Source organism: Oncorhynchus gorbuscha, linkage group LG25 (genome assembly GCF_021184085.1).
Source record: "Oncorhynchus gorbuscha isolate QuinsamMale2020 ecotype Even-year linkage group LG25, OgorEven_v1.0, whole genome shotgun sequence".
NCBI classification, from domain to species: Eukaryota; Metazoa; Chordata; class Actinopteri; order Salmoniformes; family Salmonidae; genus Oncorhynchus; species Oncorhynchus gorbuscha.
The window spans coordinates 29,473,832-29,499,827 of NC_060197.1; the positions used below are offsets into that span (position 1 = coordinate 29,473,832).

General features: G+C 41.8%; 1 protein-coding gene across 1 annotated transcript; it reads left to right on the top strand.

Annotated features, from left to right (window-relative positions):
• The first annotated feature begins 19,426 nt into the window (after positions 1-19,426).
• Positions 19,427-23,718, top strand: tmem256 (transmembrane protein 256). The gene is made up of 4 exons (XM_046329069.1): positions 19,427-19,661; positions 20,062-20,099; positions 22,883-22,963; positions 23,218-23,718. The coding sequence occupies exons 1-4, from the start codon at positions 19,583-19,585 to the stop codon at positions 23,359-23,361; spliced, it is 342 nt and encodes a 113-aa protein (XP_046185025.1). The 5' UTR covers positions 19,427-19,582; the 3' UTR covers positions 23,362-23,718.
• Positions 23,719-25,996: the final 2,278 nt, after the last annotated feature.

Sequence of the window (25,996 nt, forward strand, 5' to 3'; positions counted from 1 at the left end):
GATTTTATTTGAATGCTTTTCTGGTTTTTGTGAAAATGTTGCCTGCTTAATGCTACGCTAGCTATCAATAGCTATCAATACTGTTACACAAATGCTTGTTTTGCTATGGTTGAGAAGCATATTTTTGAAAATCTGAGATGACACTGTTGTTAACAAAAGGCTAAGCTTGAGAGCTAGCATATTGATTTCATTTCATTTGCGATTTTCATGAATAGTTAACGTTGCGTTATGGTAATGAGCTTGAGGCTGTAGTCACGATCCCGGATCCGGGATGGCTCGACGCAAGAAGTTAAGGACAGTATAACCAAATAACGGTAATTCTACAAATGTATAGATACGAGTTATCAGATTTACATCTAAATGTTGTGGAACTTATGTGACTAAATATGAAACTATTTTTGAGAAGATGAAATGTGATTTTAGCCTTATAAATGAGAATTGTCTTTCATGTAAAGTTTTACCCAGTCAGTAACCATGTACACATGAACACAGACATTATGGCAAAAGGAAGGAACACCCTTTTCCCCCAAGTTTTTATAAAAAGACTCCTAACAAAAACCACTTAGATCAGAGAATGTGAGGATCATCAACATGTTGAAATGGTTGGAATATCTACAGACCATAACATTCCAGGTTGCTGCCGGTGTGAACAGTAGTCTTAGCTGTACACTGAATAATCAACCATTTAGACCAGACAGTGTGGTGGAGTGGTGGCTACATGGCTGAGAAAAGGTTTAAAACTAAAGACCAGTATACATGCAGCGCGAGCTGAATACGTTACGAAATGGTTTAAAAACTGCAATCCCAGAAAATGGTAAGACTTTCTGAAACTCTCTCTCGATGAAGAGGAAGACTACACAGGAACATTCAGTTATGCACTGTTAGCCTAGGAAACTCGACCGAAGATGAGAGAGAAAGACCCATTTCCTTTCACCACTATAGGTATTTCTAGGGTATCTATTCTAACCAAACAGAGTAAAGGACAAGGCCCGCTGAACACTGCGTGGTACACTTCTGGAGACCCATTCTAACAGACACTCCGAGACCAAGAAGCTATGACTACAAAGGACATGGTGACCTCTGGTGGACAACAAAGACATACAAGCGTAAATATGTACATTGCATTTCTAAATCCAAATGAATGGTTGTTAGGGTGCTACATATCCATATTTATGATGAGCGTATTATTCAGCTGTATGCACGATAGTTGAATTCTTTTGTCTCTCCCATCATATCAGGTTAGTCCACTAGGGACTTTTCATTGCATTATGTACTAATCAATGTATAATCTATTTGTGTGTTTGTTTATGTATTTCTGTGTGATTATTTAGTTAGTTAGTAAATAAATATTTAAGTCAATTTGTGTATTGCTGATTCATCATGGAGACTAGGTTTTGTGCAGATTTATAGGATATTATGACGTACAGAATGAGACTGAAATAGAAACAAATGATTGATAGATGACGGATAGTATATCGACATTTTCAGATTTTCTTTTTGTTAATTCGGGAAACGGTAGCTCATTAAATAAACTTTTCCCATGGTACCCCAGATTACTACTTAATTAATTGTTATGATTTATTTAATCGTGTAATAATTGAACGTGGTATGTAATTATTCGATGAATAGCCGTCATCGCATTAATGGTAGCAACGTCACAACAATAGTCACTTTACAAATTACCTCGAATACCTGTTGTATTCGGCGTATGTGACAAAGAGAGGGAGAGAGTGTGTGTGTGTGTGTTTGTGTGTCACATTTTGTCTTAATAACGCTGAGCGAGAGTTTAGCCGTTTTAAAGCAAATTTCCTGCAATTTTACACATTTTGCTATCATATGCTTTCGAGGGGGCCTGTCATGCCAAATACTGTCCCCCTACTAAAATGTGTCACAGTGTGTCACAATAGGATTTTGATGACTTCCAGCTTCTGTTGCTTGGGCTGTTGCTAGAACTTGAAAAATTCTGATCGGATTATGTAATGAACCTAAGCGGCTGTTGCTACGCTGGTTGCTTGGCTCCATTTTACCTCGTGAAGGAAGGAGGACTCAGGCGGTTCTAGTTCCATTTCACCTCATAAACGCTCGCTCAGTCCACGCAAAATTATTACATCAGAATTGCTCTCCAAGGACAATATTTTTGACAGTGACAACCTGCACGACACAACCTGCTGCTTCAAAGGACCGAAAATACTGGAAAGAGAACAGTATTTCTTTACCATATATTTGTCTTTGTATAAGAAAATATTGTTAAATAGGAAGAAATCATTTAAGCTGTTTTTAGATTGATGTTGCTAGCTACTGTACTTATTTACCTCAGCCTGCCTAGTCAGCTAGCCAGCTGCAGTAGCTTAGCCAGACAGTTTTATTTAGCTCATGTTAGCTAGCTAGCTAGCTACTGTAACTGTTGTTGTAGCTTTCTGTTTCTATGAAGCTTGCACTTCAAAAGCAACCAGGCGAAGTACTATGAAGGAACCACTGATCTCGACAATAGGCGCACCTGGTCCTCATTTCCTTGATTAGTAATTGTATAAGTGTGCCCTTGGTTCACCAATGTCTTGTCGATTATTGGTACAATATCCATTGGTCGTGTGGGTACCTGTGCTGTGTTGTTTTGGCTTTTGTGCCACGTGTATTGTGCAAATGATTACGGGTCTCGTCCCATGTGATAATCATTGTGCGATGGTTTATTTATTTGAGGTACTCCTCGCTCTTTTGTTTGGATCTCAATCCTGTGTTTTGTAACGTGTTTGTTTGGTCTTCGTCCTGTACACGGCACTCTGTAATTTTGGTAAAGACATTTTAAAAACTATTACGCATTCCTATGCCTGTCTCCCGACCATTTATGCCAGCGTGACAGGATGGCTCATAATATTGTCTAGAATGTAGTAAATGGAATGGTATCAAACATGTGGTTTCCATGTGGCTGATACCATTCCATTGACTCCATTCTAGCGATTGTTAAGAGTCATTCCCCCTTCAGCAGCCTTCACTGATACCTCAATATGACAGACATATAACTGTATCTACGCTTCTTCTGACCGGGAATTGTCAAGGATGTGGACAGCTGAGTAAGTGAAATAACCTTTTGTTTATCAATCACATTCTATTATATCTGAAATGATTATGATCTCAATGAATGTCATATCAGAGAGCACACAATGTTCAATTTGTCACTTTTTGCTTAAAGGTCAGTACCCTGTCTAGCAGGCCAGAAGTCTGAGAGGGCAAAGACTTTGGTGCTGGAGTACTAGCCCATCAAAGTGGTTTCACCATCAAATCCCCCCTCCCACCCCACAAAACATTGTTAAACTGTCCCACATTGGTCACATTTGTACGTGGATAAGAGCGTTTAAATGACTTAAATGTAAATGTAAATGTACATACACGTGTTTAGCCGATGTTATTGCGGTGTAGCGAAACGCTTGTGTTTCTAGCTCCGACAGTGCAATAATATCTAGCAACTAATATCTAACAATTTCACAACATATGTCCAATAAACACAAATCGAAGTAAAAATTATGTAATTAAGAATACATAAATATATGGACGAGCAATGTCAGAGCAGCATAGACTAAGATACAATAGGATAGTATAGAATACAGTATATACATATGAGATGAGTAATGCAAGATATGTAAACATTTTTAAAGTGACTAGTGTTCCGTTTATTCAAGTGGCTAATGATTTCAAGTCTATGTATATAAACAGTAACCTCTATGTGCTATTGATGTCTGTTTAACAGTCTGATGGCCTTGAGGTAGAAGCTGTTTTTCAGTCTCTCAGTCCCAGCTTTGATGCACCTGTACTGACCTCGCCTTCTGGATGATAACAGAGTGAACAGGCTGTGGCTTGGGTGGTTGTTGTCCTTGATTATCTTTTTGGCCTTCCTGTGACATCGGGTGCTGTAGGTGTCCTGGAGGGCAGGTAGTTTGCCCCCGGTGATGCGTTTGGGAAGACCACACCACCCTCTGGAGAGTCCTGTGGTTGTGGGTGGTGCAGTTGCCGTACCAAGCGGTGATACAGTCCGATAGGATTACTCTCAATTGTGCACCTGTAAAGGTTTGAGTTTTAGGTGCCAAGCCAAATTTCTTCAGACTTTGAGGTTGAAGAGGCGCTATTGCACCTTCTTCGCCACACTGTCTGTGTGGGTGGACAATTTCAGTTTCTCAGTGATGTGTACGTCGAGGAAGCTTTTCACCTTCTCCACTGCGGTCCTGTCGATGTGGATGGGGGGTGCTCCCTCTGCAGTTTCCTGAAGTCCAAGATCATCTCCTTTGTTTTGTTGACGAGAGGTTATTTTCCTGGCACCACACTCCCAGAGCCCTCCCTTCCTCCTTGTAGGCTGTCTCGTCATTGTTGGTAATCAAGCCTACTACTGTTGTGCCGTCTGCAAACTTGATTGAGTTGGAGGTTTGCTTGGCCATACAGTCATGGGTGAACAGGGAGTACAGGAGGGGGCTGAGCACACACCCTTGTGGGGACCCAGTGGTGGAGGTGTTGTTTCGTACCTTCACCACCTGGGGGCGGCCCAGGAAGTCCAGGACCCCATTGCACAGGGCGGGGTTCAGACCCAAGGCCTCAAACTTAATGATTAGCTTGGAGGGTACTATGGTGTTGAATGCTGAGCTATAGTCAATGAACAGCATTCTTACATAGGTAAACCTCTTGGCCAGATGGGATAGGGCAGTGTGCAGTGTGATGGCGATTGCATCGTCTATTGGGGTTAATTAGTGTAGTGTTATAAATGGGAGATACACTACCGATCAAAAGTTGGGTCACTTAGAAACGTCCTTGATTTTGAAAGAGAACCACATTTTTGGGACATAAAAATAATGTGTTAGCTGATCCAAGTTTGTCCTTTTTAAAAGGCTAATTGATCATTAGAAAACCCTTTTGCAATTATGTTAGCACAGATGAAAACTGTGCTACCAGTCTCAACGTCAACAGTGAAGAGGCGACTCCGGGATGCTGGACTTCTAGGCAGAGTTGCAAAGAAAAAGCCATATCTCAGACTGGCCAGTAAAAATAAACGATTAAGATGGGCAAAAGAACACAGACACTGGACAGAGGAACTCTGCCTAAGAAGGCCAGTATCCCGTAATCGCCTCTTCACTGTTGACGTTGAGACTGGTGTTTTGTGGGTACTAATTTAATGAAGCTGCCAGTTGAGGACTTGTGAGGCATCTGTTTCTCAAACTAGACACTAATGAACTTGTCCTCGTGCTCAGTTGTGCACCGGGGCCTCCCACTCCTCTTTCTATTCTGGTTAGGGCCACTTTGCGCTGTTCTGTGAAGGGAGTAATACCCAGCATTGTACAAGATCTTCAGTTTCTTGGCAATTTCTCGCATGGAATAGCCTTCATTTCACAGAACAAGAATAGACTGACGAGTTTCAGAAGAGACTTCTTTGTTTCTGGCCATTTTGAGGCTGTAATCGAACCCACAAAAGCCGATGCTCCAGATACTCAACTAGTCTAAAGACGGCCAGTTTGTCACGTTCTGACCTTAGTTCTTTTGTTATGTCTTTGTTTTAGTATGGTCAGGGCACGAGTTGGGTGGGTTGTCTATGTTAGTTTTTCTATGATTTGCTATTTCTGTGTTTGGCCTGGTATGGTTCTCAATCAGAGGCAGCTGTCCTCTGTACTCCTATGTAGATATTGCAATAAAAACCTTCTGTTTCCAGGTCCAATCGTCATTTACAACATTAACAATGTCTACACTGTATTTCTGATCAATTTTATGTTATTTTAATGTACCAAAAATGTGCTTCTCTTTCAAAATCAAAGGACATTTCTAAGTGACCCAACGTTTGATCGGTAAATCCTTCAAATCTTCTCATGGTAAGGTGTAACCTGTGTGTTTGCTTGTTTACGTCTCTGTCTCCTACCCTGTTCCCATAAACTCTGCTCCTGTTCTCCAGGACCTAGTGGTTCTGCCCAACACCCAGATGTGGATCCACCAGATGTCCTCCATTACCAACCATCTTTTCATCACATCATCTACAGCTACTGTTATTGTCATGTTGTCATTATCTGCTGAGAAAGTTTTCTTGCTCTGTCATACTGGGCACGTAATATGTGAGATACACAAATTAACTAAAAACACGAGCACTGCAAACAAAGAGAGCAGCAGTGCTTGGACTTTGCTGTCTCCCTCTTCAAGTCCACCTTCTGAGACTGGCTGCCTGTTGAGAACAAATGACAGGTAGAACCTCCCACCCACACAGCAACCACCTCCACAATATTCCACACAACACAATTCAGTATTTTACTCTATGATTGGCATGTGGGTGTACAAAAAAATCTGAATATATTAATGACAAAACTGTACCAAAAAGATCAAAGTTTATGTATTCAAATCTTAAATATTGCTAGGTTGGTTTTCACAGCTGTTTCACAAGTTGTTAATTATTGTAAGTTGTAAGGTACCCTTTGAATGGTATTTATTTGTTCCACATGATTCATTGTTGTATCTTAGGACTGACAAAATACACATATATATTCCACCACAAGGGGGTGCTAATGAATCATAGAGGACACGGGAAGGTCAGGTTAAAATGAAAACATGACAGCCAGACAAGCCAGTGTATGAATCAAATGGATTTGCATATGAACGGAGTGGAAATTAGCTGACTTCGTGATCTGTAAGGTAAATCACTTTAATTAATGTGTCAAGCAGATTACACGTTTTCTTTGCCGTTTCCGAAACATAGCAACGTTTAAGACATGGATTTAATGTTGTAATGTTAACAAGGTACCCAAAAGTAGTTTGAAGTAATATTTTTTATTTTATTAGCTTAACAAAAATTGTCATGGAAATCAGCCTTGTTTGCATAGCAATGATGAAAATAACGTAATTTAGGCTGTAATGATCTCCAAAATTTGAATCATTAGGTCATCACACGGTTGATATAGCAACGGACGGTAATAGTTTATCAAATCCCATTGTGACACAGAGTGGGACACTTTTTGGCTGGGGGACATCATTTGTCATGACAGGCAGGAAGGGTGCAGGTGCCCTGCGTGCCTGTTCGGTAATCCGGCCCTGAGTACAAAACATTGCATGTCCAGTCCCATACCAACACCCTCAGTAGGTACCAGGACTATACTCAACTAAATCACCTATTGGGGATTGAATTATCATGACTGAGCTTTAAAACAATGTTGTTTTAGCCATGAAGCCATCAAATCAAACCAAACAAGAAGCTCCAGTCCAGTTAAACTATGCAGATGGACACGCACAACTATACCCCATGGCATTTCCACTACACTCATTGGGCCAGGGTGCGTGATGTGCTGGTTGTGTCCCGGCCCTCTAATGGTTGAGGCTGGTTGGCTGCCGTTGTCTCCTCCAGCACATGAAGAGTAATGCAAACCGACAGGCCTGTCTCCACTGTCCACTGTGGTTAACACACACACACACACACACACACACACACACACACACACACACACACACACACACACACCACTCTCTCCGCTGTGCATTGGGCTTGTGTGTGTGATGTATAGTGGAGCAGTGAGTGAGTGTAGAACAAGCAGTGTGGTGGCAGGCTTCTACTGAGGTACTAGGAGAACAACTGTGAGATGTTAACCCCCCCCTGGAAGATGTAAATGTGATCATTATATTGTTAGCGCTGTCTTCTCAATATAGGATGCCATCTACCCTCTAAGATAGGTGGGAAACCTTGATTGGGGCCACAAAAGAATCTGAACTCATCATGAGGGGACACAGTGGCTCACCGGTCTGCTTACCCACATCCAGACCTACACATACAGTCAGAGCTGGCCCTAGCCTTTTGGGGCCCTTGCCCCCCCCCCACACACACATTTAAGTTTTAAAGTTAATTTCCTGCAATTCAACACATTTTGCCATGGGTATAAAGAAAATGTTTCAGTTTTAAAGCAAGGTTTCCGCAGTTCTGCTGATTTTGCCTTGGGACGGAGAGAAAAATTAGCGGTTTTACAGCTAATTTCCTGCAATTCTACACGTTGCCAAAGGGTGTAGAGAAATGTTTGCCGTTTTATATATGATTTTGGAGTGAGAGTGACTAACTAAAACCCTAGTCGGTAATTTGACCATGATTACTACAGCTTTAGACAGCTGCCTAACCTTACTTACCAATCTAAAAATATTAGCTGACTTGGGCTAATTGATGACTCTCAGTGACTGACATAAGAGAAAAAATGCTGATGCACAACCACATGTCTAAATTGCACCTTACGTTGTCTACTATTCTAACTCTCAACAGTAAGATGAGATCCCAACTGAGTCATTTTTTGTTGTTAAAGAAATTGATCTGCTGGCCCATCCCTGCTCTGAAACATAAAAAAACATTTATCGGCATCTTATTGAGAGAAAAATAAAATTATGACAGGAGAGAGAGGTCTACCCCCTATGAAACATTATAAAAGTGTTAGCTGTCCTATCATTGCCAATGCATTTCTTAGCTCACTGTTCAGCTCATCCACTGGTAGTTCTATATAAGCAATGTTCTGTGTTGTCAGCTTCACAAGCGTTGAATGGCTCCTTGGATGGGAGCTCCATCACAACAACACGGGTGCACACACACACACACACACACACACACACACAGGGGAAATTGTCTGAAGAGATTTGGCACTGAACTGAACAGCCCGGAGACGGGAGAGGAGAAGCTCTCTGAAGTAAGATGGATGTTTGCTTTTGGGGAACCTTACAGGAGACTGGTGCTGTGACTTACAGGTCATTTCCTGCTTGTCAGGGAAAACAAGATGTAAAGCATTGCTTTTCTGTTGTCCTTGCCTCCCCGTCTGTGTCTGGCTGGCACGGGCCAAATTGAAAAGAACCTGTGGACTGTAATGAAAAAGGAGAGCATCTCTTGGTGTAACTGTTTATAAACGGGGGACATGTATTGCCTACACACACAGGCACTGGCAGGCATACACACACACGTGCACAAACACACATTAAATGGATGCACGTACACACCCACACAGCTACCCACGCATGCATGCACACTTAAACTAATGAGCTAAAAGTGCACTTTAGAAAAGTTGAATAATGGTATGTGCACATACGGGGTATCAATCAAATCATAACCATTACAACCAGCACATACTAATCAAGATGACATATGAACACATTTACCCTAACCTTGAGATGAGTACGATACATACTCCAACACTGACAGGCACTCAGACAGGTATGAGAAGAGAGAAGAGAGGAGAGAAAAGAGAGAAAAGAGAGAAGAGAGAAGAGAGAAGGGAAGAGAGAGAGGAGAGAGAGAAGAGAGAAGAGAGAAAGAGAAGAGAGAAAGAGAGAAAGAAGAGAGAAAGAGAGAAAGAGAGAGGTGGGGGTGGGGTGAGAGAGAGAGCAATATGGTTGAAACGGAGAGAGAGAGAGAGAGAGAAAGAGAGAGGTGGGGGTGGGGTGAGAGAGAGAGAGCAATATGGTTGAGAGAGAGAGAGGGAGAGAGAGAGAGAGAGCGATATGGTTGAAACGGAGAGAGGGAGAGAGTAGGCCTATCTCACAGATGAGGGAGGACGGAAAGCCATAAGGCTTGCTTTTAATGAAATAGTAATTAAAAAGTCGTAATTACAAACATTGTATTAACATTCCGTACACTTACTTCGCTGTCACCCAAGGACTTGATAATACTATATGCGGCTGACTGGATTTTTTAGAGTTCTCCGCTGTGTGCTGTGACCCTCCCTGACATCAAATTGTTAATTGGCATTAATGTAAGCTTCCTGGGCACATCTACACAAAGTGGTAGAGACAGGAAAATAGCACCCCCAGCTGGTCAACACATTATAGAATTGGTCCACTTTTCAATGAGGAAATGACATGTATGGCAATATGAGGAAAAGCAAACATTATATTTTCAACATTTCCTGTTGAGAGGGAAAATAGGCTACGGTTAAAAAATATTGTAACCAAGGAAGGAAACTCAATGCTTCTGAAACAGAATAATTTTGAATTGTAATTACATGATCCATGAAGTGAACACTAATGCACACTCTCTTCATTATGGGTTACGTTTTAGAATATTGTCTGTAGACCATAATGGAGGGTGAGACACACTAAGCCTCCTCTAAAGCTGTGGAACTTATTAGAGTGAAAATGAAAAATGGGAGAGTAGGGCTATAAATAAATTATGCGAATCACATTGCTATAAATCAAGCAGTCCATTGAATTATGTATTTCAAATGTAGGTCTTAAACAGTCAAAGTAAAAAGCTTGTTTCATTTTTTTTCAGCTGTGAATTTGAGGTCAAGGGGTCATCGACAAGAGTGTAAGAGCTTTTAAAACAACGTGGCCACTCTCTGCCTGGCAAAGTTATCATTCTAATTCATCCACATGCACAACACTGATTTGCACTGATAAGCTTAACAGCAGTTCTGTCATCTCCAGTGTTATAAAGTTATGCTATTTGTGATGCACACTGGAGAGTTCATGACATTTCACTAGGCCAAATTGCATTTCCTCTTTTGGCTACAATTGCAAAATATAATTGCATATAGTTTGCTAATATTGATTTATGTGGCTAGGCAATTACTACAAAATGTCCCATATTCTTATAAAAGATAACATGCCAGAAGAAATTGTAACATTGTTTTTAAGAGTTTAAAGTTACATTGTATCGCCAACGTGTAGGCGTATTCACCACCGCTGACTTTTAGCGAACTGCGCAGTTCGCAAACGATTCGTTCTTTTTGAACAACTCTTTTAACTGACTCGAGAGTCATGATTCGTTTTTCTGAGTGACTCGTTCATTTGACCTGCTGGCCGCAATGAGTCCTACAGCACGATTTATACACGCTTCTCCGGCTTAGCGACTCAGAGACATGCTCCGGCACACCAACTCTTTTCAACGTTTTTTTTTTATTTTTACTATTTTTTTAATGAAATAACACATATGGAATCAAAAAAGTGTTAAACAAATATAAATATATTTTTATAATTTACATTCTTCAAAGTAGGCACCCTTTGCCTTGATGACAGCTTTGCACAATCTTGGCATTCTCTCAACCAGCTTCATGAGGTAGTCACCTGGAATGAATTTCAATTAAAGTTCATTTGTGGAATTTCTTTCCTTCTTAATGCATTTGAGCCAATCAGTTGTGTTGTGACAAGGTACAGTAGGTGTGGTATACAGAATATAGCCTTATTTGGTCAAATAACAAGTCCATATTATGTCAAGAACAGCTCAAATAAGCAAAGAGAAACAAGAGTCCATCATTACTTTAAGATATGAACGTCAGTCAATTCCGAAAATGTCAAGAACTTTGAAAGTTTCTTCAAGTACAGTCGCAAAAACCATCAAGTGCTATGATGAAACTAGCTCTCATGAGGACAAACACAGGAAAGGAAAACCCAGAGTTAACCTCGGCTGCAGAGGATAAGTTCATTAGAGTTAATAGCCTCAGATATCGCAACCCAAATAAATGCTTTACAGAGTTCAAGTAACTGACAAATCTCAACATCAACTGTTCAGGGGAGAATGCGTGAATCAGGCCTTCATGGTCGGATTGCTGCGAAGAAGGCACAAATAAAGGTCACCGATAATAAGAAGAGACTTGCTTGGGCCAAGAAATACAAGCAATGGACATTAGACCGGTGAAAATCTGTCCTTTGGTTTGATGAGTATTTGTGAGACTCAGAGTAGCTGAACTGATGGTCTCTGTATCTGTAGGTCCCACCATGATGCATGGAGGAGGTGTGATGTGTGGGGGTGCTTTGCTGGTGACACTGTCTGTGATTTATTTAGAATTCAAGGCACACTTAACCAGCAATGCTACCACAACATTCTGCAGCGATATACCATCCCATCTTGTTTGCGCTTAGTGGGACTATCATTTGTATTTCAACAGGACAATGACCCAACACACCTCCAAGCTGTGTAGGGGCAATTTGACCTAGACGAGGCTGTGATGGTGTGCTGCATCAGATGGCCTTGCCTCCACAATCACCTGACCTCAACCCAATTGAGATGGGATGTGTGGGAACTCAGTGCTCAGCATATGCGGGAACTCCTTCAAGACTGTTGGAAAAGCATTCCAGGTGAAGCAGGTTGAGAGAATGCCAAGAGTATGCAATGCTGTCATCAAGGCAAGGGTGCCTACTTTGAAGAATCTCAAATATAAAATATATTATAAAATATATTTTGATTTCTTGAACACTTGTTTTGTTATTACATGATTCCATAGGTGTTATTTCATAGTTTTGATGTCTTCACTATTATTCTACAATGTAGAAAATAGTAAAAATAAAGAAAAATCCTTGAATAAGTAGGCGTGTCAAAACTTTTGACTGTTACTGTATATTCGCGCAGGAAAAACGATTATGGTGCAGGCAGCATAGAGGAGGAAAATCTCAACAAACTCGAACTCTAGAACGAATCGGTTTTGGGGGGCTGCCGTTCGCAAACGATATTGTGCTGATCAACCACATGGCAGTCTAGAAATGCATTCCGCCATGAGCGGTTCCCAATCTACTCCCGTTGCGGCCACAACTTGACCTTGTTTCAATATATCAAGAAATAGTCTTATGTGTATGCCTAGCAATCAGCGAAATACATGGTCTAAAGCACACATTTTACAAGTCTTGGTCCAAATCTCCAATAAGCCTCTTATGGTGAACGAAAGGGCTTAAAGAAACACGACGTTTTCGAGTTTTAATTTCGCCGGTAGGGGGTCCTGCGTGCTCTGGGCATTACTGACTCAAATGAACGAAATGACTCGAAGGATTCGTTATTTTGACTGAACAAGTTGAAAAGATCAGTCAGTAACTTCATATCAGTGTACAAATCATTAATTTGAAAGGATTTATACTTTACTCTTAACTTTTAATACTAATGTATTTTTGAAACCAAATATTTTTTTGCATTTTACTCACATAATATTTCACTGGGTGACACTTTTACTTGTAATTTTCTATTTAAGCAATAAGGCCCGAGGGGTGTGGTATATGGCCAATATAACACAAACCCTCTAGGTGCCTTAATGCTATTAAAAACTGTTTACCAACGGAATTAGAGCAGTAAAAATAAGTGTTTTGTCATACCGGTGGAATGCGGTTTGAAATACCGTCAGGCAGCCAATCAGCATTCAGGGCTCAAACCACCCAGTTTATAATAAGGTTTATTTACTTTTACTCAAGTATTACAATTGGGTACTTTTTCCACCACTGAAACAAGTGTTACAATTTCAGAAATGTAATTTATAATCGCGTGTGACCTTTTATATAATAATGTGGGACGTGTTTAGCAGTATGAATGCGCATGAAATCAGCAGCCAATGAAATATCAACATTGGCAAACATTTGCAATCTTTGTTAGGCACCAAATCAGGAATTGCAATGGGTGAGTTCGTTTTGCATGACCCAGTTTTGCACGACCCAGTTTTGCACATTTTAGACCATTCCATTGGGCCTTCAGTGCATCTCCACCCACCCAGGCCATGCAAAAGGAACTCGCTCATTATGTCCAAGAAAAGTTCAGCACTTTTTACTGACTGATCTTTTCGACTCGTTCAATCAAAATAACGAATCTTTCGACTCGTTTCATTAATTTGAGTCGGTAATGCCCAGGGCATACAAGACCCAATACCAGCGAACGATTCACTGAAAACTCAAAAGAGTCATTTTCTACAAGCCTCTCATTCAAATGATCTCGTTCACCATAGGGGGTTTATTGGAGCTGTCATTTCCGACTAAGCACTAAGTGTGCTTTAAACAATGTAGCATAGATTTGTTTATTGCTAGGCATACAAATAAGATTATTTATTGATAATCTACATTTAGGGATGAAAGTATATTTTCTTACCGATACGAGACACCCAAACTCGCTCACACTTAATTTGTAGAGAAAGAAAAAAAATGTTATAGCCTAGGCATAATCCAAGAAATACACAGGCCTTATTCATTTTAAATATGATATCTGTGGCCCTAGTAGCCTAGTTCGAGTAAAGATTTGTCATATCACTGTTAACATGCAATACATTTGAACATAGGCGGCGGGTGGGTTTCAAGTTTGGGACATGCATCCTTTGCAGATTTATGTAAAATAACCTACTATTTCTAATGTGATTATTAACTTGGATAGTCATAATTTTGCCTGATAATATAAATAAATCACTGCTAGCAAAAAGAGTGCTCTATGCAGCACGTAGTGGTGTTGAGTAGGCATAGGCTATATCAAATACGTTTCATCTTCTGCTGGCCTTTTATAAACACATTTCATGCAATTCTACTATGCATTATTGTATTTTTAAATATTGCGAATTGCCTGGCTGGGTCTCTGCTTTTCACTGACAGTCGCAACTCAACTATCTTCCATTTGGTGTTTGCCTTGCTCGCTGCCCCAACGGCGGACCCTTCCGACTAAAGTCTATGTTATTTAAACAATACACAGCTTTTTTTGGTTTTTAAGAAGCTAATGATCCTGTGGCCAAATCATGCTTTCTAGTGTAGTATTTTGAATGGTTTTTATGTATGTATGTATCGGCAGGAGTAAACTATTTTAATTTTGGCAATTTAATTATATTTACACATTAGGGAAAGCTTCGCTTCTCCTAGCCTTATGGACACGCCGCCTATGCAGTTTAAATGTGGCGTAAACACAACCAGTCATGATGATTTTTCACCTGATCGTCAAACAACTACGTTAAAAACGCGCTCCTGTATGCCACCCGCCCACGGTTCCTGCACTCACAAAAGAACACATGTTGGGATATATGTTTTGATTTTTAATACATTCTAAGGCTGCATGATAAGACTAATGATGATGAGACACTAATGATTTGAAAAAAAAGTCGCTTGAAAAGCATGAGCTCTGTTTTTTTTTGCGCAGGCTGTACACACTCCAATAGTCTCTCATTCCCAATTTGACAAGCAGTTGCCCGGAGTGCTGCGTTGTGCCCTTCTTTCTCGCGGATGTGCTGCGCAATCCGAAGCGTCTCCCACTCGCTCTGCTCTCTGTCACGTGATCCGGTCTTTCTCACAGGCCACAAATTGACAGACATATCCGGGACGCAACTGCAGGTGCCTTATCCAATTCCGAGGTGCATATTACTTTTTGTCAGCCAACAAGATGAGTGGGTCTAACGAACAGCAAAGCACTAGCCTTTGTCAATCTACTATCCCCATAGTACAAAAGTTGACCTATTAGGTTCTGTGCTATAAATAAATATTCCAAAATCTGGGACAGTTGTTGGATGCAATAGATCTCAAATGAACACCACCACTAGCATCAAAAATATTTTTTTTAATGCAATGTGGCTGACGCAACAGATCAGAACATTTAGTTTAAAATGTTGATAAACTATTTGCTATTTCTTCACATAAGTGCAGCAATGCGCACATGGTAGTAGGCTATAAACCCAAATGTTCCATTAAGAAAACACAATTATCAAAAGTAACTGCAAATGCATGTAATGCTTTTATTATAAAAGTGCATTTCTATGGAGAAAAGTATCTTCCCCAAACTTGAAACGCACTCGCTTCTTATAGAGCCAGTTAGGCTCTACACCCCTTGTAATGGATTAATGTGCTTAATATTAAGAAGTTATTTGGCCACTTTAGTTTTGATACAACCCTGATCAAAACATGAGGTGTGGGCTAGGCTACATGAGGTGTGGGCTAGGCTACATGAGGTGTGGGCTAGGCTACATGAGGTGTGGGCTAGGCTACATGAGGTGTGGGCTAGGCTACATGAGGTGTGGGCTAGGCTACATGAGGTGTGGGCTAGGCTACATGAGGTGTGGGCTAGGCTACATGAGGTGTGGGCTAGGCTACATGAGGTGTGGCTAGGCATGAGGTGTGGGCTGAGGCTAGGCTACATGAGGTGTGGGCTAGGCTACATGAGGTGTGGGCTAGGCTACATGAGAGTGTGGGCTAGGCTACATGAGGTGTGGGCTAGGCTACATGAGGTGTGCTAGGCTACATGAGGTGTGGGCTAGGCTACATGAGGTGTGGGCTAGGCTACATGATGTGGGCTAGGCTACATGAGGTGTGGGCTAGGCTACATGAGGTGTGGGCTAGGCTACATGAGGTGTGGGCTAGGCTACATGAGGTGTGGGCTAGGCTACATGATTTGGGCTACTACATGAGGTGTGGGCTAGGCTAAAAGACATGAGGTTGGGCTTCAAATGGGCATCTATGATTTGAACAAATTATAATATATACATTTCTTCAAATGGGCATCATTCACAAATTATAATATATAATTCCCAAGTGATAGGCTAACACTGTCACCCATCAGACTATTCTTGATTTAATCTTGTCTTTACATATACTACATTTGTTTTGATTCATGCCCCTGAATCGAAACACTTTTCTCTCGCAATTGCATAGCAAATTTTGTTGCGCAACATGAGCTCATGGGCTCTCATGAAGTGTTTGATTATATTTTCGAAAACATTTGCATTGAAGTCAGAGTGATTAGAGAGATGATAGAGTGCTGAGTACCAGGCAGTTAGCAAGTTTGGTAGGCTAATAATGACCAGCAGCAGCATCAGATGTTGGAGAAGCCTAATTACCTGACAAAACGGTCATATGGAATTTGACTGCCTTCATGACCCGTGACCGCTGGTGTGGTGATAACACAGTCACAGCAACAGCCCTAGTGTAACGGCTGATTTCCTCTTCATCTGAAGGGATCGGACCAAAAGGCAGCGTGGTAAGTGTCCATATCGTTTTTAATAGCAAGAGCACTGAACACTATGAAATACAAAAACAATAAACGAATACGTGAAATGACAAAATCGAAACAGTACCGTATGGTGAAAAACACAGACACGGAAACAAACACCCACAAACCAACAGTGAAACCCAGGCTACCTAAGTATGATTCTCAATCAGAGACAACTAACGACACCTGCCTCTGATTGAGAACCATACTAGGCCGAAACATAGATATCCCCAAATCATAGAAAAACAAACATAGACTGCCCACCCCAACTCATGCCCTGACCATACTAAATAACGACAAAACAAAGGAAATAAAGGTCAGAACGTGACACCTAGTGAGGACTCCTAATTTCTTCCCCAGACCAGCAAAGACCAGTGGAGTAAAAAATGAATAATTATCAGCTTCCATTCAGTCAGTGCATGAAACCGATTTGCCAGGTAAATATATACACTCCTTTCTTGAAACATGAATATCTTAACAGCTTTATCTATTATAGACATGTTTGCACAGTGGCAAAGCCCCACCTGTTTTGAGCCCCACCTGTTTAGCTAAAAAAAAAATATATATATATGTATATTTTGGCATTAATATGTCACATATCAGTTTGCAAACAATGTAAACAAACAAAACAAAATGTGTTAATAAAGCCACATACAAACAGTCTTTTTTTTTCTTTCTTGAGTAAGGCAATTCCAAAATGCAGGTGTTTCAGCCAAGCTCAGTGCTTTCTGTGGTGGTGGGTCAGCCAGTGGAAAATACAGAATGTAGGGCTTGCAAATGTTCTCAAGTTGCGCCGTGATTGGCTCAGTGTTCTGTCACTCATGGGGACACTACGTCACCGAAAAATCAACAGGGAGAGCTCAAAAATTCAAGCCCCCTGGGTGCTGCCATAGAGTTACATTAGAAGTGCCCATCCAAGAAGGCTCAAGGTCATTGGCCACAGATAAAATGATGTTAAATCACGTTATATCTACTGTAGTTTTGATTGGACTGATCATGTCAACATCATACTTTCACAATCTTAGCTAGCATGCTAGCAGTCATCATCATGAATCACGTCGATAATCTACTGGCAAAAGCTTTTCAATCCTTGTCATAAAGAAGAGAAATTATGACGTAATTATGGATAAAACATATTGTTGTTCATCGGACATAAACATTACACAACAAGCTGGAAATCGCAAATTCAACAATGACTGGTTTGGAAGGAATCCATGGCTAACTGCAAGCATTGCAAAGCAATCACTATTCAGTGGAGTGGGTGTGTGGTCCAAGTCTGGGTTTAAGTGTCTTAATATATATATATTTTTTTACATTTAATGTAACCCAAACCCGGACGACGCTGGGCCAATTGTGCACCGCCCCATGGGACTCCCAAACATGGCGGTTGTGATACAGCCTGGATTCGAACCAGGGTGTCCGAGGTGACGCCTCTAGCACAGAGATTCAGTGCCTTAGACCGCTGTCAATCCAGCATGACTTCTGCCGCATTCAAAACAACTGGAAACTGTCCCTGTACATTGGCCTCTTGTCCGCATGTGGTCCCCTTATGCCATAGTTTGTACATCTCAATTGTCAGTGGAAACCACATTTGTTTAAGGAGGTCAGCCATACCAGCTATGGTTTTTTTAAGGCAGTAAATGAGGCTGAATGAATTGTTTCGCTGCCAGACAAGGCTCCGCTGATACCCAGGTGTAGCGGTGGTAAGGATTCACTCCATGGTGCTGAAAAGAAGGCTGTTATGTAGGCCCTAACAGTTTGTGGGCACCGTTTGTCACCATTACAGTGCAATTAATGAATTGTGTTGTGTTGTGTAGTGGCTTTGTTGCCATGCATCTAACATTTGTGGGGGGGGGGGGTTGCCCCACCAACATTTACATGCTAAATTTGCCACTGATCCCTACTGATGCATATCAAAGTAGTGTAGTGGAGGTATACGACTTATCAATGATGTAGTACAATAGAGAAATTACTTCCCATTGCAATTTCTTTTCACATTTAGCACACAAAGTAAACGGTGACCTAAAGTTTAAAGTGGAACTTACAGCGTTTTAACTACTTTGCAGATATGAAACAAACAGACAATCATAATATCAGTCAAAAATATCAAATTCCCAGTTTATGCTACAAAATCTACTTTATATAACAAATTATATTTGACTCAATGTTCAAAATGAACAGAGTGAGGTATTCTCTTATTTGTGTCTGGAAATAACTAGCTTGCAAGCAAGCTAACTTTAGTCAGTTAGCTTGGGTGCTTGGTTGGGACAAGCATGCAGGCTACAATTCCCCATCGAGGAGGCTACAATTCCCCATCGAGGAGGCTACAATTCCCCATCGAGGAGGCTACAATTCCCCATCGAGGAGGCTACAATTCCCCATCTCTCCCCGTAGATTCTTTGGTGACGTTGTGTCCCCATAAGTGACACAACACTAAGCTAATCACAGCGCAACTAGAGATCATTAGGAAGCTCTACGCTACATATTTTCCGCTGGCTGCCCCACTACCACAGAAAGCACTGAGTTAGGCTGAAAAACCTGCATGTTGGAGCTGCCTTACTCAAGAAAGCAAAAAATACGACTTTATTAACGCCATGATTTTATTTTTGTACATTGTTTGAACACGGATATGTATTAATGCCAAAATAACATTCAAAACAGCCAACAAAAACATGGTGGGATCAAAACGACGGGTTGCCACTGCATTACACAGATGAAAGGGAAAACTTTTAACATTTGGTTGCAATTCAGAGTTATGAAATCTATCCCAGACACTGAAACTGTAACACAGCGGGCGCCATTTTGGCTCAGGAAACAACTCTGCAGGAGGATGTGCTCTCACTAACGAGTCCCTACCGCACGCAGTTTCCTTCATCTTTCACGTCATTCGACGGCTTGTGATACACAGCAATGGCCACTTTGGTTGTGCAGAGGTTAGCAGGAGTGTCGGGGGCGCTCGCTGTCGCAGCGGGGGCATACGGGGCGCATGGTAAGAATCCACATTTTATCATTGCGCGCTGCATGACAAACAGATTGCATAATTGTATTGTTAACGTTAAAAGCAGTCTGCTGTTTTGTAAACGCTGCAGGATAGGCTATCGCTGCTCACGTCACTCATTTGGCCATGGGGATGGGATAGTTCTGTCCAGACAGCATGGTGTAGAAATGCATAATAACAATGTATCTGTGCTTTCCGGCTGTAATTTACTACTGTAAATGAAACCGAGCCTAATAAAAACTGCGCTCTGAAGGATATGTAGGCTGTAGGCTAAACACTTTATGATCAAGTGACACACACATAGGATACAACACACTGTATTTTATGTGGCCCTACCCTTACTGTTCAGCTGCCATGACCCTTTACACTACCTCCTATTTGTTTTATTCAGGTTTCAAAAACAAAGATCCAGAAGACTACTCGAGAGTGGTAAGTGTTATTGTTTTCGTATGGTATGGCTAGAGTATTTAGCCCAAAGTTGGAGAGTGGGCTGGTATTTAATTTGTTAATAAGTGCATTATTTATATTATAAATTGCGCCCACTACCAATACACTAATACACTGTTTTGATACTGTTTAATTAATATATGGGACTGTTATACCACCTCCTTCCTCCTTGTCAACTTCAAAATCAAATCAAATACAACTTTATTAGTCACATGAGCCATATATGACAGGTGAAATGCTTACTTTACGAGCCCCTAACCAACAATGCAGTTTTTTTTTAAATATGAAAAAGAATAAGAGATAAAGAGTAACAAGTAATTAAAGAGCAGCAGCAGTCCGGATGCCCATTTGATTAATTTAGTTGTTCAGCAGTCTTATGGCTTTGGGGGTATAAACTGTTTAGATGCCTCTTGGACCTAGACTTGGCCCTCCGGTACCGCTTGCCGTGCAGTAGCAGAGAGAACAGTCTATGACTAGGGTGGCTGGAGTCTTTGACAATTTTTATGGCCTTCCTCTGACACCGCCTGGTATAGAGGTCCTGGATGGCAGGAAGCTTGGCCCCAGTGATGTACCTGGCCATACGTACTACCCTCTGCAGTGCCTTGCGATCAGTGGCCGAGTAGTTGCCATACCAGGCAGTGATGCAACCAGTCAGGATGCTCTCAATGGTGCAGCAGTTGAACCTTTTGAGGATCTGAGGACCCATGCCAAATCTTTTCAGTCTCCTGAGGGGGAATAGGTTTTGTCGTGCCCTCTTCACAACTGTCTTGGTGTGCTTGGACCATGTTAGTTTGTTGGTGATGTGGACACCAAGGAACTTGAAGCTCTCAACCTGCTCCACTACAGCTCCTTCGATGAGAATGGGAGCATGCTCGGTCCTCTTTTTCCTGTAGTCCACAATCATCTCCGTTCTCTTGATCACGTTGAGGGAGAGGTTGTTGTCTTGGCACAACACGGCCAGGCCTGTGACATCCTCCTTATAGGCTGTCTTGTCGGTGATCAGGACAACCAATATTGTGTCATCTGTAAACTTAATGATGGTGTCGGAGTCGTGCCGTGGCCATGCAGTCGTGCCTGGGGACTGAGCACGCACCCCTGAGGGACCTCTGTCTTGAGGATCAGCGGATGTGTTGTTACCTACCCTTACCACCTGTGGGGCGGTCTGTCAGGAAGTCCAGGATCCAGTTGCAGAGGGAGGTGTTTAGTCCCAGGGTCCAAAGCTGGATGAGCTTTGAGGGCACTATGGTGTTGAACGCTGAGCTGTAGTCAATGAACAGCATTCTCACTTAGATGTTCCTTTTGTCCAGGTGGGAAAGGGCAGTGTGGAGTGCAATAGAGATTGCATCATCTGTGAATCTGTTAGGGTGGTTTTGGAGTGGGTCTAGGGTTTCTGGGATAATGGTGTTGATGTGAGCCATGACCAGCCTTTCAAAGCACTTCATGACTTCAGACATGAGTGTTTCAGGTCGGTAATCATTTAGGCAGGTTATCTTAGTGTTCTTGGGCACAGGGACTATGGTGGTCTGCTTAAAACCCGTCGGTATTACAGACTCGGACAGGAGAGGTTGAAAATGTCAGTGAAGACACTTACCAGTTGGTCAGCGCATGCTCGCAGTACACGTCCTGGTTTTGCCGGGGTAGGCCGTCAATTGTTAAATAAGAATTTGTTCTTAACTGACTTACCTAGTTAAATAAAGGTAAAAAAAAGGTAGTTTGTGTGGTTTACAGATTATCATGAGATACTCTACCTCAGCGAGCAAAACCTTGAGACTTCCTTAGATATCGTGCACCAGCTGTTATTTACAAAAATACGTAGTCCACCGCCCCTTGTCTTCCCAGACGCCACTGTTCTGTCCTGCCGATGCAGCCTATAACCAGCCAGCTGTATGTTGATAATGTCGTCGTTCAGCCACGACTCCGTGAAGCAGTTTTGAATGTCCCGTTGGTTGTTTTAATCTTCCACGTAGGTCATCGATTTTATTTGACAAAGATTGCACGTTTGCAGGCAGAATGGAAGACAGTGGGAGTTTATTCAATCGCCTACGAATTCTCAGAAGGCAGCCCGCCCTCTGGCCCCTTTTTCTCTGCTTTCTCTTCACACATATGACGGGGATCTGGGCCCCAAGAAAGCAATATGTCATTCACGTCGGGCTCGTTAGTCTCGTTAAAGGTAAACAAGGATTCTGTCAGTTTGTGCTGAGTAATCGCAGTTCTGATGTCCAGAAAATATTTTCGGTCACAAGATACGGTAGCAGAAACATTATTTACAAAATAAGTAAAACAATTATTTCCAAACAACACAAAGATACGCACAGAAAAACACAATCGGTTAGGGACACGTAAAACGTCAGCCTTCTTCTCCAGGGTGCTATCTTCACTAACAATGCTGATTTCTAATGTAACATGTTTCTCTCTATCCTGATTCGCGTGATGTATTGTTATCTCTGCCTTCTTGCCCTTTGTGCTGTTGTCTGTTCCCAATCATGTTTGGACCATGTTTTGTGCTGCTGCCATGTGGTGATGCTACCATGCTGTGTTGGCATGTGTTGCTGCCATGCTATGATGTTGTCTTGGGTATCTCTTTATGTAGTGTTGTGGTGTCTCTCTCTGGTCGTGATGTGTCTTTTGCCCTATATTTTTCTTTCATTTTTTACTTTAATCCCAGCCCCCGTCCCCGCAGGAGGCCTTTCTGCCTTCTGGTAGGCTGTCATTGTAAGTAAGAATTTGTTCTTAACTGACTTGCCTGGTTAAACTGTCCTCCCCAGCTTTATGAGACGGCCAACAAGTACCACTTCTACCACAGCATAGCTCTGCTGGGTGCCTCTCGCTGTAGGAAACCTGCTGTGGTATGTACTGTATGCTTCCCTCCCATCATTATAATAATATAATTCAATGGAACACTATATTGTTGTAATAGAAAATACACCTCCGTCTGCACGTATTCTCTGTTTTGTTTTGTATTCGCGATTTGTGGACCAAGTACATGTCTTTACAGATGCTGTATGACACTTTGAATGCTGTTTGTGCCAAAAACTGTACATATTGGTCTTGACAATAAGCAGATAAGCACACACTCTTTTCCCCTGTCTTCTCTCTGCAGGCGGGCACCCTCCTGGTATTGGGCACAGGGGCGTTCTGTGGGTCCTTGTACCACCAGGCCCTGACGGAGGACCCCGTGCTGAGGAAATTGGCTCCTTATGGGGGCATGTTCCTGATCGCTGGCTGGCTGGCGATAGCTATCTGACCTGACCATTAACCTCGGGCCCTTGAACCTTTGACCCCTACAGGTGCAGGATGACCTTGCTATGGGACACAAACTGACTGTTAAGTTCAGAGGACAGAGAAGTGGAAATGTCATGATAGGTGGATGGAGGGAAGGGGCGTTGGTAAAATGTCACCTGTCTAAACCCTCCTCTTTTTCTGTGGGTGTTAAAGGGAAGATAAGGTTGTGAGGGAACAGTTTTTAATCTTCCGTCATCACAGGCTACCACGTACCCTGTGACTTAAATTTGTGTGTGTGTGTTTTGTGTGCTTGAGTTTGTGTCGATCCAAAATACGAATGTACATTTATCCTTTATCACAAATAAACATGTTGAAAAGAGTTGATGACCACTTTTTCATCCCTCCCTTCTGAAGCTTTCTGAAACCACTCACTCACTCACAGTGGGGTAGGAATTGCTGCTCATTCTTTAGTTCACCGGACCCACAGTGCTTACATAGTCTTGGTCTGTAGTCACTGAGTCTGTACATTGTTAATGTCTTCCTTTGTTTGATTTCTTTGATTTTGACAAGGTGTGGTGCTACATTGATATGTCTATTTATCAATTGGTAACATTGAAGTTTGAAGTTACCAAATTGCAATTACCAAATTGCAGTCCTCTCTTCTGAGGGACCTGAGTTCCTATCAAGTTGGGCCTAGTAAGAGGTGTGTGGCAATAATAAACTATGTGGTCTGTAAGCAGCCAGCATGTGAAAATGTATGTGTGGGTCTATAGAAAAAAAATGGAAAAATACGCACATTCACCATGTCAGGTGCAGGACAGAAGAATGTATCAAAGAGAAATGGAATGTACACAACTCTGAAATGCTCCCATGGTGATTTAATCAGACGCACAATGAACACAACGTTTCGATCCGAAGTTTGATCTTCATCAGGTCGTACATACACCACTGTGAAACATACATACTTAAGTAACCTCTAGAGGCATATACATCCGGTCAGTTGAATACAGTGTACAGTACATTCGGGAAAGTATTCAGACCCCTTTACCTTTTCCACATTTTGTTACGCTATATTCTAAAATGTATTAAAAATCGTTCAATCTACACACAATACGCCATAATGACAGAGCAAAAACAGGTTTTTTGAATTTTTTGCAAATGTATTTAAAAAAAAACCTGAGATCACATTTTACTTAAGTAATACATTTTTCTTCAGTGAAGTAGCTATCAGCAAAGTCAGTGCTGGTAGGGGGGAGTTGAGTGAGTGTTTGTTTTTTGGGGGTGGGGTGCTGTGGGATTATTTAAGATACTCTTTGAAGATGTAGGGTTTCAGATGTTTTTGGAAGATGGGCAGGGACTCTGCTGTCTTAGCATCAGGAGAAATCTGGTTCCACCATTAGGGTGCCAGGATAGAGAAGAGCTTTGACTGGGCTGAGCGGGAGCTGCCCTCCTGTAGGGGTGGGAGGGCCAATAGACCAGAGGTGGCAGAACTAGGTACTTGTGTTGGGGTGTAGGGTTTGAGCATAGCCTGAAGGTAGGGAGTAGCAGTTCCTCTTGCTGCTCTGTAGGCAAATATCATGGTCTTGTAGTGAATGCGATCTTTGACTGGAATCCAGTGTGCGGAGGAGCCGGGTGGAGAATTCAGTTCATTGTTCGCTGTTAGGGGGTCCTGCGTTCCCTGGGCATTACTGAATCAAATCTAGAGTCAAATCTAATCAAATCTGAATCACACTAGTCGAAAGATTTGTTCATTTTACTGAACGAGTTGAAAAGATCAGTCAGTAAAAAAAGCAGAACAGCCCATCTCTAATATAAAATTCCCAGAACTGGGTATTCAGAACACATGCCCATTGATTTTGGTATAATGTTTGAGCAGAGGATCACAGAGCTAGCCAGTAAATTTGCTTTAAAACTGCAAAATTGTCTTTCAGCTCAATGAAAGAATTTGTAGAATTGCAGAAAATGCGCTTTACAACAGCAACGTTTTCCTTACACTGCTAAGATGACTTTAGCTACCTTCAAGCTAGCAAATAGACTATGTTAGAGTTTACACTTCCTCTTCCAATGAAGTAAGGGGAGGTCAAAACAATGTCTACCAAATCTATTCATTTTAAAATGTTGATTACTTCATTCTTGCCATTATCATTCACCTGATAAGACAAGACATGACTTAGATGTTTTGCTAATATATAGTCGCCGGCTTGCCTGGACAGGGGTCCCTGGGCAAGAAAAGTTTGAAAACACCTGACCCAGAGCTCAGGCTCTCGCAGCATCTCCAACGGTCGAGTCTCAGAGTGGGAGGAGAGAAAAAGGTCTGTGCTATCATTGGATCCTTCGGACCTCCCTTGCCCCATTGAAGTTGAAATGTAAAATGGTTAAGGGTTCAGGTTTAGGTTTAGGCTAGGAACTTCCCAAGGATCCCAGATAGCACTGATGACAGAAAAAAGCAGAGGAACTTCTTATGCCAGTTGAACCAGAAGCAAATCCAACACCGTCCAAATGGTGGCCGGGGATGCAACAATGTAACTAAATTATTCTGTGCAAGAATGAGCTAAAAGTAACCTGGGGGTTACATACACTTCACGCAAAATAGACTTGGTGTTCCGACAATTCCCAACATCTTTGACCTCAAAAGCATGCAATACATTAATACATAC

Bases quoted from the DNA above. Each gene is read 5' to 3' on its own strand.
- tmem256 (XM_046329069.1), top strand. From the start codon at position 19,583: ATGGCCACTTTGGTTGTGCAGAGGTTAGCAGGAGTGTCGGGGGCGCTC. The intron at 20,100-22,882 runs GTAAGTGTTATT...TGTCCTCCCCAG, and splicing joins CAGAAGACTACTCGAGAGTG to CTTTATGAGACGGCCAACAA. The intron at 22,964-23,217 runs GTATGTACTGTA...TTCTCTCTGCAG, and splicing joins GCTGTAGGAAACCTGCTGTG to GCGGGCACCCTCCTGGTATT.